This window comes from Kogia breviceps, chromosome 2, assembly GCF_026419965.1.
Source record: "Kogia breviceps isolate mKogBre1 chromosome 2, mKogBre1 haplotype 1, whole genome shotgun sequence".
In the NCBI taxonomy this organism is placed as follows: domain Eukaryota; kingdom Metazoa; phylum Chordata; class Mammalia; order Artiodactyla; family Physeteridae; genus Kogia; species Kogia breviceps.
The window spans coordinates 135,843,703-135,856,190 of NC_081311.1; the positions used below are offsets into that span (position 1 = coordinate 135,843,703).

The 12,488-nt window shown below is 37.4% G+C and overlaps 1 protein-coding gene across 1 annotated transcript in view; it reads right to left on the minus strand.

Moving 5' to 3' along the window:
- TTC21B (tetratricopeptide repeat domain 21B) overlaps window positions 1-12,488 on the minus strand; it is an 89,110-nt gene that overhangs the window by 54,614 nt on the left and 22,008 nt on the right. The window contains exons 11-14 of the mRNA XM_059052382.2: window positions 12,123-12,323; window positions 6,877-7,006; window positions 2,939-3,096; window positions 903-1,127 (exon numbers count right to left, since the gene is read on the minus strand). Of these exons, the coding sequence (XP_058908365.1) occupies window positions 903-1,127; window positions 2,939-3,096; window positions 6,877-7,006; window positions 12,123-12,323 (714 nt within the window). The remainder of the gene's footprint in view (window positions 1-902; window positions 1,128-2,938; window positions 3,097-6,876; window positions 7,007-12,122; window positions 12,324-12,488) is intronic.

The window sequence follows — 12,488 nt, forward strand, 5'->3', positions numbered from 1 at the left end:
TGTGAAATAAATACTGCATTTCAGAATCAACTATCTATAGTAGAATTGGTTCTTCTTATTAAGTGCATTTTACATTAATTTATTAGTGAAGTGGAAATTCTTTGAGATTCGGCAAGTATATGGACACAGCTTTCTTAATTTCCAATAAAATATGAAATAACTGATTAGCAACAGCTGCAACTTAAAAAACAAATATAAATGATGTTAAGTTCCTCATTTTCTACAAGGTTCTAATTCTTTTCTCAGAATTACATTTTTGTTTGCCTTCTTTCTACCTATCCATCCATCTACTATCTGTATTATTCTTTAAGTATTTGATTTTATGATCTATCTGTATTTTTTAAAGCATTTGATTTTATGATTGCCCTATTAGAGTTTACCAAAGCTGTATTATTTCAGTGGTCCTTTTATTTTCTCAACTATTAGAATTTCAGATTGGTACTTTGATTTTATTCCAGTAGTACGTACGTGTGTGTGTGTGTGTGTGTGTGTGTGTGTGTGAGCCCTTTTAGGAATTCACAGAATTATAACTATATTATATTATTACATTTCATGATAGCCAAAGTATTCATACATTATATTATTATACACATTATATTAATACATACTACAGTACATATTACATTATATTATTACTTATATTACACATACAGTGTATATCTAGTATTAATCTCATGGTAGCCAATGTAAGTACACTGATACATAAAGTCATCCCAGTATAAACTACGTCTGAATTCAGGGGCTATAGAAAGTAACATGATCTGGTGCCAAGTGATGAGAAATAAATTTTCTAAACTTTACCACTTGGTCAAGCGAATAATTTTAGCTTTTTCATTTCCTATGACTCTATATACTTGAATAACAAAGTTCAGATCTGAGCCACTGAATTACACTTGACCTACCTGTTCTCCATTTAAGCGGTGAACCTCTACCAACTCAAGAAAGACTGATAAACGATGGCTTGCGTCGACTTCAGTTTTTCTGTATTTTGACTTTGAGGAAGTTCCAGTTCTCCTCATTCCTGGTAAACTCATGGCTATATGCAGGGTTTTAATTGCTTCTGCTATTTCTCCCATTTTTTTTTGTGACTGAGCTTTTATCAAATGATATAAAGGATACTCTCTCACCTGAAAAAATAATATTCAGAAATACATCCTTGGAGTGTTTACAACATCAATAGATAGTTTACAATCCATCAAATGTTATAATAATAGGATCTCTGAGGACAGTCTACCCTGTGATTGTATGCATGAGGTCTATTTCTATCCTCTTACTCATGTTCTGATCATTTATTATATTAAATCAGAATTCAGGTAACCTGACACTACCTAGACCTAGTGTTCCGTTGGTTAACAAACAAGTTAAGTGCTTCTACCATGAGAGGAAAGAAATTGCACACAAAGTTTATAAGGCTAGCAAATATATTCTAAGAAATTATTTTAGTTTTCAGGAAATGAATTTCTTTACCTCAGACTTCTCATACTGAAATAAAGTTATCAGATTTCTACACAGTTTCTTGTTTTTTCTTTATTTTCTAATTTTAAGATTAAAAATTTCAGAGCTTCCCTGGTGGCACAGTGGTTAAGAATCCACCTGCCAATGCAGGCGACACGAGTTTGAGCCCTGGTCCGGGAAGATCCCACATGCCGCGGAGCAACTAAGCCCATGCGCCACAACTACTGAAGGCCGCGCTCTGCAACAAGAGAAGCCACCGCAATGAGAAGCCCGCGCACCGCAACTTAGAGTAGCCCCCTTGCTGCAACTAGAGAAAGCCTGTGTGCAGCAACAAAGACCCAACACAGCCAAAAGTAAATAAATAAATTAATTAATTAAGATTAAAAATTTCAGGACACGTTAATCAAACATTGGTTTTACCCTTTGATACTACTCCAAAACATGTAGTAATGAATCTCCTGTCTTTATTTTGGCTATCAACAGCATATACAGAAAAAATAAAGAGAATGACAAAAGATGAGGGAGGAGTCAAAGGGAAGAAGATGGTCCAGAATGAGATGATGTGGCAGCCATCTAACCTCCAGGATGGCTACAGTCCTCCTAATGCTGGGTTCTGAGCCGTAGCTAGGCATCGTTTACCTGTGGGCCTTGTGTAAACAATCATGCTTACGCTCTTCTCTTAGAGATTCTGACTCACTGGGTAGGGCACTGGCACTGGGGTCACAATGCACGACCAGTCTTGAGAACTACCGTCCTAAGAAGCAGGCATTATCTTCTGCAAACCTTGCCTGGAACTTGAATTCTCCAGTGCACTAAAGGGTTCTCACATCGAAGGGCTCAAGACACTGCCAACCAAAACAAAAGTCTCAGGAGCTCCTCCTTGACTCCAGGTTGCTCAGGAAGCCCCTGAACCTAGGATTTTCCATAATGCTCAGGGATATGAGATGTTCACACTGAATATCTTGGATAGAAATCTAGTGTGTTTATATCCTCAAACCACGTACCAACTTTCAAAATGACTAGCTGGTCTCTGATGATGTATCTAAAAAGAAGTTATTAAAAACCAAGGTCCAAGAAAGAAACAGGCAATAAAATAAAATCCTTATGCATAAAAATATTTGGCACAATGCTCTACAGTCTACAATTATCTCTACATATTCATATTGCATTTAATGTTCACTATAATTGTAGGGTATTATTGTATAAGTTTTCTAGAAAAGAATACTGAGGTTCAGAGACAGACAGGTGAAAAGACCAGACACTATCTCCAGGTCTTTTGTTGCCAAGTCCATATAGTTGTGTAACTATGCCACAGTTGCCTCCATTTTTTTCTCCTACTGCTGAGTTCAAAATATTTTCCATTAATAGTGCATTTATTAGCAAAATATTACAGGCTAAAAAACAAAATAGTTGAATATGTAAACATTTGTTAAAGGTTCAAGGAGGGCGATATGTCTTATCCACTTGAGTCTGGAACACTTACCTTAAAATTATAGCTCAGACAAAGTTCAAGAGACTGAGAACACAATTTGAATTTTTCCTGAGACAAATAAACCTGAGCCATCAGGAGATGAGCATCTGCATAGGAAGGACAGTGCTCTAGGCAGTGCTGCAGATTATTATAAGCTGCTTCAATATCACCTAATGAGGAAACAAAGCACTATTATCATACAAAATGATCAAGAGGAAACCTGAGAGAACAGGGAGAAAAGTATTTAGTCTGTGGATAGTTCTGGTGTTTGAACTTAAAAGTTCTCTGTTTGTAAGGCCTTAGCTTAACCTCTACCTGCACTAGTCAGTTTCTTTTTAATATGCATGAAAGAATATACCTAAAGCCAGGCCATCCCCTGGTCATAAGGAGCAAATCAGGAAAAGTATGTGAAAAACTCTGAAGCCCTTTAAATGTACCTGTATTTTCCTTGTCAAAATTTTTTTTTAATTTACAATTTCATTAAAATAAGTTATGTAAGACATAGAAATTTAAACAGAATGTTAGAGTGCCACATCTAGGCTAGAAATTTTACTACTGTACAAAAAATAACCAAAAAAGGCATAAGGATACATTCCAGGGGTTTAGAAATGTGAGTTACAGATTTAAAATGCCTTCAAATACTAACTGAAATATCAAATGTTTTGGAACCACGGGTATTGTACATCTGGAAGACTTTTTCTTTTATTGTAGTTGGTTTACAATACTGTGTTAGTTTCAGGTGTACAGCATAATGATTCAGCATTTTTGCAGATTATATTCCATTATAGGTTAGTAAGTACATCTGGGAATCTTAAAATAGAAGGAAATGATTAAGATGAAAGTGAACAGAATATTGGAATCTACCTTGGGCTGACAGATAAGGTAGAAGAGGCTCTTCAGAGAAACAACAGCACAGACTCTAGGTGCTAGAAGTTTCTTGATGTCACCCACACTGATTTGCATTTAGCCATCTCATAAACTGGCCTTAAGTAGGTGTAGCTAGGCCAGCTCCCCATGTAACCCTGCTAAGGTATCCATTCAATTACTCTCTGTAACCTTACCTAACACCTTAACAGACAAAGTAAGGCTAACAGTCAGGCCTTCAGTTCCCAAACGCTCAACTTTCTTCTAACAGAAATCCATTTAAACAGAAAACGCTCTTAGAGACAGAGGATTAGTGAACAATAATTTAGCTGGGGTAGCACAATAACTTATTAAATACAGTGTCTAAATATGTCAGTTAACCATCAGGCATAATAAACATTAGATTCTTTTTCACTGTGATGCAATCCAACACTCAGAACTGTGCAGACAAAAAAAGAAGGGAAGATTAAGCATAATAAATTTGCATGCAAATTACCACCCCCATTTTCTCTTAGGAAGGAGGAGGATTAAGTAGATAACTTAAAAAAAGAGGTTATTACTAAGTGGAGAGAGTACACAGAAAAGAATTTGGGTTTGCAAATAAGAGACTGGAAAAAAAATGAGGACTGTATGAATAACTGAAATCATAATCTTTTTTGTTTCTTCTAAAGATAAGGAGGAAGAATATGTCCGGTTAGCTTCAGGAGGCCACTAAGTATTTCAAAATGGAGAAACGGGTCATCACTGTTGGGAAAAAACAGGCCATAAAAACAAAGATCACATCAATATCACATTCTTATCTAAGAGCAGCCCAATTTCTCTTGAGAGAAAAGTGGAAGAAATTTCTGTCCTGCAGTTCTGCCTTTGTCAGGTCCTATGTAATAAAAAATTTGGCTGGCCTTTATCCCAGGGAGACAGGGAGACAGTTCCCAGGAGACAGTGTCTAAATCTTGGAATTTCCCAAGCAATAGGAGAATCTTTGTTATTCATGGTGGGCCCTGAGAGCTTATGCTAATGATGTGACTCAGGATGGTGGCTGGCCATGCCAGAAAGACCAACCCTGTGAATAGAAGGGTAGGGCTTTGAGCCACCCTACAACCAGCCTAACCTAAGGAGAGGGGAGCTGGAGACTGACTTCAATCACATGGCCAAAGATTCAGTCCATGTCTATGTAATAAAACCCTAATGAATACCTGGATACCAAACCTTGGGTGAGATCTCTTGGTTGCTAATGTTCCACAGGTGCTGTCATACATTGATGTGTCGGAAAGTTGATGTGTCCTGACTCCACAGGGAGAGGACAATGGAAGCTTCACATCTGGGACCCTCCCAGACCTCACCCTCTGCATCTCTTTCTTTTGCTGGTTTGGATGACTTTCAAATTTCAGTTTGCTATCATAACACTCTAATCCTAGATATAGTGCTTTCCTGAGTTCTGTGAGTCTTTCTAGTGAATTATCGAACCTGAAGGGAATCATAAGAACCCTTAAATTAGTAGCAAGCTAGTCAAAAGTGCAGGAGGCCCTGGGAACCCCTGAACTTGTGGCTGCTATCTAAAATGAGGGCAGTATGATGGAGAATTGTGCCCTTAACCTGTGAAGTTTAGTCCAACTCCAGGTAGTTGGCGCCAGAAATCACTGTAGTTGGTGCCAGAAGTCACTGCAGTTGGCAATTTAGCAAGAATACTGCTATTTAGACACGTGCCACCAGTTTCACATTATTTCAGGCTGCTCTTTTTAAAAATGGGGTTAATATACAAGAGTTTCCTTCCTAAGCCTTTGGCAATTAACTATTACTATATTGAAACTGATTTATATCAAAATTCAAAATAAATAATGAGTGTTTACAAATTAATCCCAGAACTCAAAGTCCCAGTTTGATCACCTAGTAGGTGATACCGGTTCTAACTGGGAAGAAAGTAGAAATATGATGTGGCTCAATAGAACTCAATCAGAAGAAGGTAACAGAGAGTCACTTCTTACAACTACAGTATTTTTGAGGTGAAACAAGCTTTTGTGATCATTTGGTTCTCTCTTTAAAACAGTTAAAGGGACTTCCCTGATGGCACAGTGGTTAAGAATCTGCCTGCCAATGCAGGGGACATGGGTTCGAGTCCTGGTGCAGGAGGATCCCACATGCCGCGGAGGAACCAAGCCCGTGCACCACAACTACTGAAGCCCGCAGGCCTAGAGCCCGAGCTCCACAACAAGAGAAGCCACCGCAATGAGAAGCCTGCGCACCACAACGAAGAGCAGCCTCTGCTCGCTGCAACTAGAGAAAACCCACGCACAGCAGTGAAGACCCAATGCAGCCAAAAATAAATAAATAAATAAATTTATTTAAAAAAAACCCCCAAAACAGTTAAAACTGAAATCCAAAAAATTAGTAAGGTCAAACTCTTAACTCATTCCATTATGTACAAGAAGTAACTGTTAATGATAATGAGCACCTTGAAGTTGGTTTCTGTCCTATAGGACTTTACAAACTTAACTTACTTTGCATAACATTCAGCCAGCAAAGATACATACATAAGTACCATATGATGGTCTATTTTTATATATATTGTCATACATATGTTTGTGTCCTAAAAATCTAAGGTTATAACTCAGGATATTTTTTTAAAGCTATGTATAACCGATCACAGAAACTAAATAGGAATTAATCATTGAATTTCTTAAGGGCCTGAAACCTGGTGAACATCACATTTGGTCATGCCAATGAGTCAACCATTATAAATTATAATCTGTTCAAAGGAGAGATTAAAGACTATAAATTATACTGCCAGGACCTAGTAGCATCTGATGGACTTTTTTTAAGTGGTAGAACTGTATTTTCCCAGAAATTCACTTGAACCACAGAAGTTTAGAGTAATTTTTTTAAAGAATTAAATAGTAAGGAAAGTTATGCAGTTTTATCTTGGATAAAAATTACTTATCTGTGCACATGTAAAATGTGCATTTTATGTGACTATTCTATGAAGACTATTCTAGGTCACTATTCATACAAGGAGTGCTTAGTTTGTTTATACTAGTTCTTATCAACATCAGAATATAAAGGTTATTTTAAGATTTTAATGTATATCTTACCTGACAAATATTTCACTTTTGCTATTAGGAAGACAGCTTGCAGAAGACTGGGAACAGTTCTTACTATAGTCTCCAGGATTGAGGTACAACGTCTGAGAAGTGGAGAAAGAGGTTGCCCAGGACTTGCAGGCTAAACAAATCAGCAGATCATTTTTTATAGGTTTATAATAGTATTTAGCTAAAAATAAACACATATTAATTGTAATGTGAAGAGCAAAAATCACATATTTTTCTAAAATTTGTCTTATTCTATTTATTGCCCAATATTTTTACTATGACTGGACTAATACTAATTTATCTCCCTGGGATCTATGAACAGACTATATAAATGATGACTTTTGCTCAGCAAAATAACTGTGAAATTATTATAGTTACTAATTTGATAACATGAAATGAGCATATCTGTTTAAAAACTTTATCAAGAAAATATATCTGTTCAAAGGAATGATAATGAGAGGTAGAGTTTCTTGCTGGAATTGAGAGTCAAGGCAATGTGAGTTCTAACTCTAAATCTGCCTTGTGATTTACTCAGTTGAGTAACTTGCACCACCCCCTAGAATACTGTAAGGTCAGTTTTTAGAGAATTCAGATTTCATCATTCTAGTAAAAATCCAAAGGTTGAACACTCACGTATACTACACCAAATAAATGTCTCATACCTTCATATTCCCCACTTCTCCACCTGGCATGTTGCAGGCGCTCAAATTTTTTTTCTCTTTTTATTAATAGTGAACATGATAACTAAAGCAGTACTAGACCACTTTTTTACTCTTTTAATGGTTGTCTATTCAACCCATCTTTATCCAGTGGTTATTCACTCACAATTTAGAAATGTGATAATTAGAGTTTAAATATCAAATGTTCATTCTCCCTGCTTTGCCTTACTAACGCTCCTTCCTTTATCTGAAGGATGATCCTCCCATCCCCCCAATCTTACACTCCACGTACAGATTCTTAACTGGAGCACCGCCTCTTACTGAAAGCCACTCCTACGAAGAGCCATTGTTAACTAACAAGAAAGTGTGGTATCTTCTCACTATGTTGAGGCACCAAAAAAATGTGTGTTCAAAAGGATTTTCAGAGTATAAAACTATTGGTGCCTAGAATACTTCAACTTCTTGAAATTTCTATAGCACTTATAATCTATGTAATAATTCAGCATTCTTTGTTTTATACAGCTCTATAGTAGTTTCATATTTAGTTTTGCCTCTTTCATAGGGCTAAGGGTCTTTATGTGTCTCAAAGATCAGACTTTTTTTTTGACATTTGATCTATTTAATTAATTTATTTTTTAACATCCTTATTGGAATATAACTGCTTTACAATGGTGTGTTAGTTTCTGCTTTACAACAAAGTAAATCAGCTATACATGTACATATATCCCCATATCTCCTCCCTCTTGCGTCTCCCTCCCACCCTACCTATCCCACCCCTCTAGGGGGTCACAAACCACTGAGCTGATCTCCCTGTGCTATGCGGCTGCTTCCCACTAGCTATCTATTTTACGTTTGGTAGTGTATATATGTCCATGCCACTCTCTCACTTTGTCACAGCTTACCCTACCCCCCTCCCCATATCCTCAAGTCCATTCTCTAGTAGGTCTGTGTCTTTATTTCCGTCTTACCCCCAGGTTCTTCATGACCCTTTTTTTTTCTTAGATTCCATATATATGTGTTAGCATACGGTATTTGTTTTTCTCTTTCTGACTTACTTCACTCTGTATGACAGACTCACACAGTAATGGGTGCAGAGTATATTCTTAAAACATTTATTTCTTCAATGTAACTGAAAATAATGAAAGCATAGGTAAAAGGGTGAAGTTCTGATAATGTTGTCTGCCAACTGCTAAGAATTACTCATTGAAAACAACCATTGTTTTTTACTGTAATTTCACAGTGAATCACAGAATAAAACCAGGACTTATACTGACAATCTCTAAGATAATGTTTGATTTTAGAAAGTATATATATAAAAGGGCCAAAGTAGAAACCGAGCTGGAGAGACAAGTCTGCCTTTCTGATATTTCCCCACGAAAACAGCATTTTAAATGCTAATTAGATTCTATCATGCTGATGAAGGTTATATTATGGAAAAATAGGATGTCTGTGGACTAGGGACCCAACTACCATTTAACACGTTATTTCTTGCTCCTTGTACAGTTTACTCTCGGCAGGGCTGCCAGAAGACTCCTTTTAAAATGCTGAACTGGATCATGCTGGAAGCCTTCTGGTGGCTCCCCACTGTACTCAGAAATGAAGCCAGAGAAGTTACCACACTGGTCTCTGTGCTGAGACCTCGCGGTGACTACTCCCCATCTCCTCACTCTGTCCTGGGCACACTCATCTCTGTGTCCCTTTGGGCCACCTGCACAACGGCTCCCTTTGCCTGAAACACTCTATACCATATTCCCACGACCTTCAAGTTTTTGTTCAAATTTTCCCATCTTAATGAGGCCCACCCAGACCACCTTATCTAAAATTACTACCCCCTCTGCCCTGTTCTGTTATTTTCCTCTGTGATATTCTAACACACTACATGATTGACTTAATTATATTATGTCTCCTCCTGCTAGTAGTACTCATGTTTCAAGAAGGCAAGGGTTGTAGTTTGTTTTTACAAACTATTTCCCCAGCTCTGAGCAACACACTGGTGCAAGCATTTGTTGAATGAAATCTAAATACTGCATGAGTACTGAAAAATGCTTTCCAACTCATTAGCAACTGAAAACACATCATGACTGAGACTGAGATCAATCCCAGGTGTGATTCCGGACGGATTAGTTGAAAAAAAATAGGTCATGCAAGTCTGGAAAAGAACATGACGCTCAATGAAAGGCAGCATGAGTTCCCTAAGGGAAGGTCATGAACAGTTACTGAAGTTCATTTACAGTTACTGAAGCTGTAAATCAGAGAGAATGCTAAAAACTATGCTTTTAGGAATGAAATATTTGCTAGTGCCCGTCACGATATCTCTGTGCTGAGTTGTGACTTGAGTATACTAAAGTCAAGTCATCTGCTTACTGTCTGTAATGAGTGTTGACTAATGGATCCACATTAACTTGGAATGAACTCCCTGGCAATACAAGAGGGCTCCACTCTTAGTTCTACTCAGAGCTAGACAGGCAGATGACAATCAGGATCCAAAAGGAGAAGGTAATCTGGAATTATGGGATAAATCTGGAGAGAGAAAATTTCACGGGGATAAATGTAGAGTCCTACACTTGGGTCCAAAGTTGTAGTGAATAACAAACCTAAGGACTTTAGTTAACATTTAATTCAATAGGGGTCGATAATGTAATGTGATTCACAAAAAGGAAGCTAGATGGACATCCAGAATTAGGGAGCAAAGAATCTAATCTAAGTCTTGCGGTCCAAATCCATATTTGGAAGAGTAAGCTTAATGAGGCACTGATAAAACGAAAAATATCCTCAGGCTTACAACCAGCGTTCTCAAACTATGTCATGAAAAAAGAAATGGTTGGAAACCTGGAATTGTTTAGAGGAACATGAAAACTAATTTCCAAAATCTGAAGGTGTGTTTTATGAATGAGGAATGGTCCTTGCCTTGACTAAGTAACTGGACTTGCTCCACATCACTCCAGAGCAGAAGGACCGATAAATGGGTGACTTTTTAACATAAAGCAAAGTCTGACTTAACATAGGAAATACAGTCTAATAATCACAGTTATACAATAAGAACTGCATCGGGCTTCCCTGGTGGTGCAGTGGTTGAGAATCCGCCTGCCGATGCAGGGGACACGGGTTCGTGCCCCGGTCCGGGAAGATCCCACATGCCGCTGAGCGGCTGGGCCCGTGAGCCATGGCCGCTGAGCCTGCGCGTCCGGAGCCTGTGCTCCGCAATGGGAGAGGCCACAACAGTGAGAGGCCCGCAAAAAAAAAAAAAAAAAAAAAGAACTGCATCTCTGAGTGCATCCAGAGATGGGATGGGCACTTAATGAGGATGTTGTGGAGTAGATTCAAATACAAGGTGGATGTCTGAATTAAATGACTTCTAATAGTTTGTTTAAATTTAAGATTTTAAGATTTTAAGAATTACAAATGAATGTTTGTAAACCAATGCATTTATTAGTTGATAGTAGTCATTACTGTAAATAGTTTCATTAAAAATTATTTCACCTGAAGACCTAAATAGACATTTCTCCAAAGAAGATATATAGATTGCCAACAAACACATGAAAGAATGCTCAACATCATTAATCATTAGAGAAATGCAAATCAAAACTACAATGAGATATCATCTCACACCGGTCAGAATGGCCATCATCAAAAAATCTAGAAACAATAAATGCTGGAGAGGGTGTGGAGAAAAGGGAACACTCTTACACTGTTGGTGAGAATGTAAATGGATACAGCCACTATGGAAAACAGTATGGAGGTTCCTTAAAAAACTAAAAATAGAACTACCATACGACCCAGCAATCCCAGTACTGGGTATATACCCTGAGAAAACCGTAATTCAAAGAGAGTCATGGGCCAAAATGTTCATTGCAGCTCTATTTACAATAGCCAGTACATGGAAGCAACCTAAGTGTCCATCAACAGATGAATGGATAAAGAAGATGTGGCACATATATACAATGGAATATTAGCCATAAAAAGAAATGAAACTGAGTTATTTGTAGTGAGGTGGATGGACCTAGAGTCTGTCATACAGAGTGAAGTAAGTCAGAAGGAGAAAAACAAATACCATATGCTAACATATATATATGGAATCTAAGAAAAAAAATGTCATGAAGAGACTAGGGGTAGGATGGGAATAAAACAGACCTACTACTAGAGGATGGCCTTGAGGATATGGGGAGGGGGAAGGGTAAGCTGTGATGAAGTGACAGAGTGGCATGGACATATATACACTACCAAACGTAGGGTGGATAGCTAGTGGGAAGCGGCCGCATGGCACAGGGAGATCAGCTAGGTGGTTTGTGACCACCTAGAGGGGTGGGATAGGAAGGGTGGGAGGGAGGGAGACGCAAGAGGGAAGAGATATGGGAACATATGTATATGTATAACTGATTCACTTTGTTGTAAAGCAGAAACTAACACACCATTGTAAACCAATTATAGTCCAATAAAGATGTTAAAAAAAATTATTTCACCTAATACAGATACAAATACTTTCATTTTAAGATGCTGATTATAGTCTAACATGTAGAACATAATTTATTAGCATCTTTTATAAAACACCATGTAAATGCATCCTTGAAATTAAGTCCCAGAATTACTTACCTGCAATGGACAGAAATTCAGATATTCTGTGATAATTTCTAGCAAGAAATCAGGATTTAACTTCTCAAAATACTGTATGCCAAGAGGTAAATCTTCTAAGTGTGAAAAATGAGTGTCTAGGACATCATTTAACAAATTAATAACTTCTTCTTGTCGTTTATTTTTCTTCATAGCGAGAACTGCATGTAAATAGGTTAATTCCTGGAAAATAGGTAGTTTTCATAAATTACTCCATGCAGTCATAAAGCCATTATTTCTACTTAGATTTCAAAAGTATATGAAGTGCTATTTATGTACAGTATTTGTTCAAACTTAAATATTAGCTTGGATGGATTTTTAGAATCTTGTCTAATTATGCACGGAGGT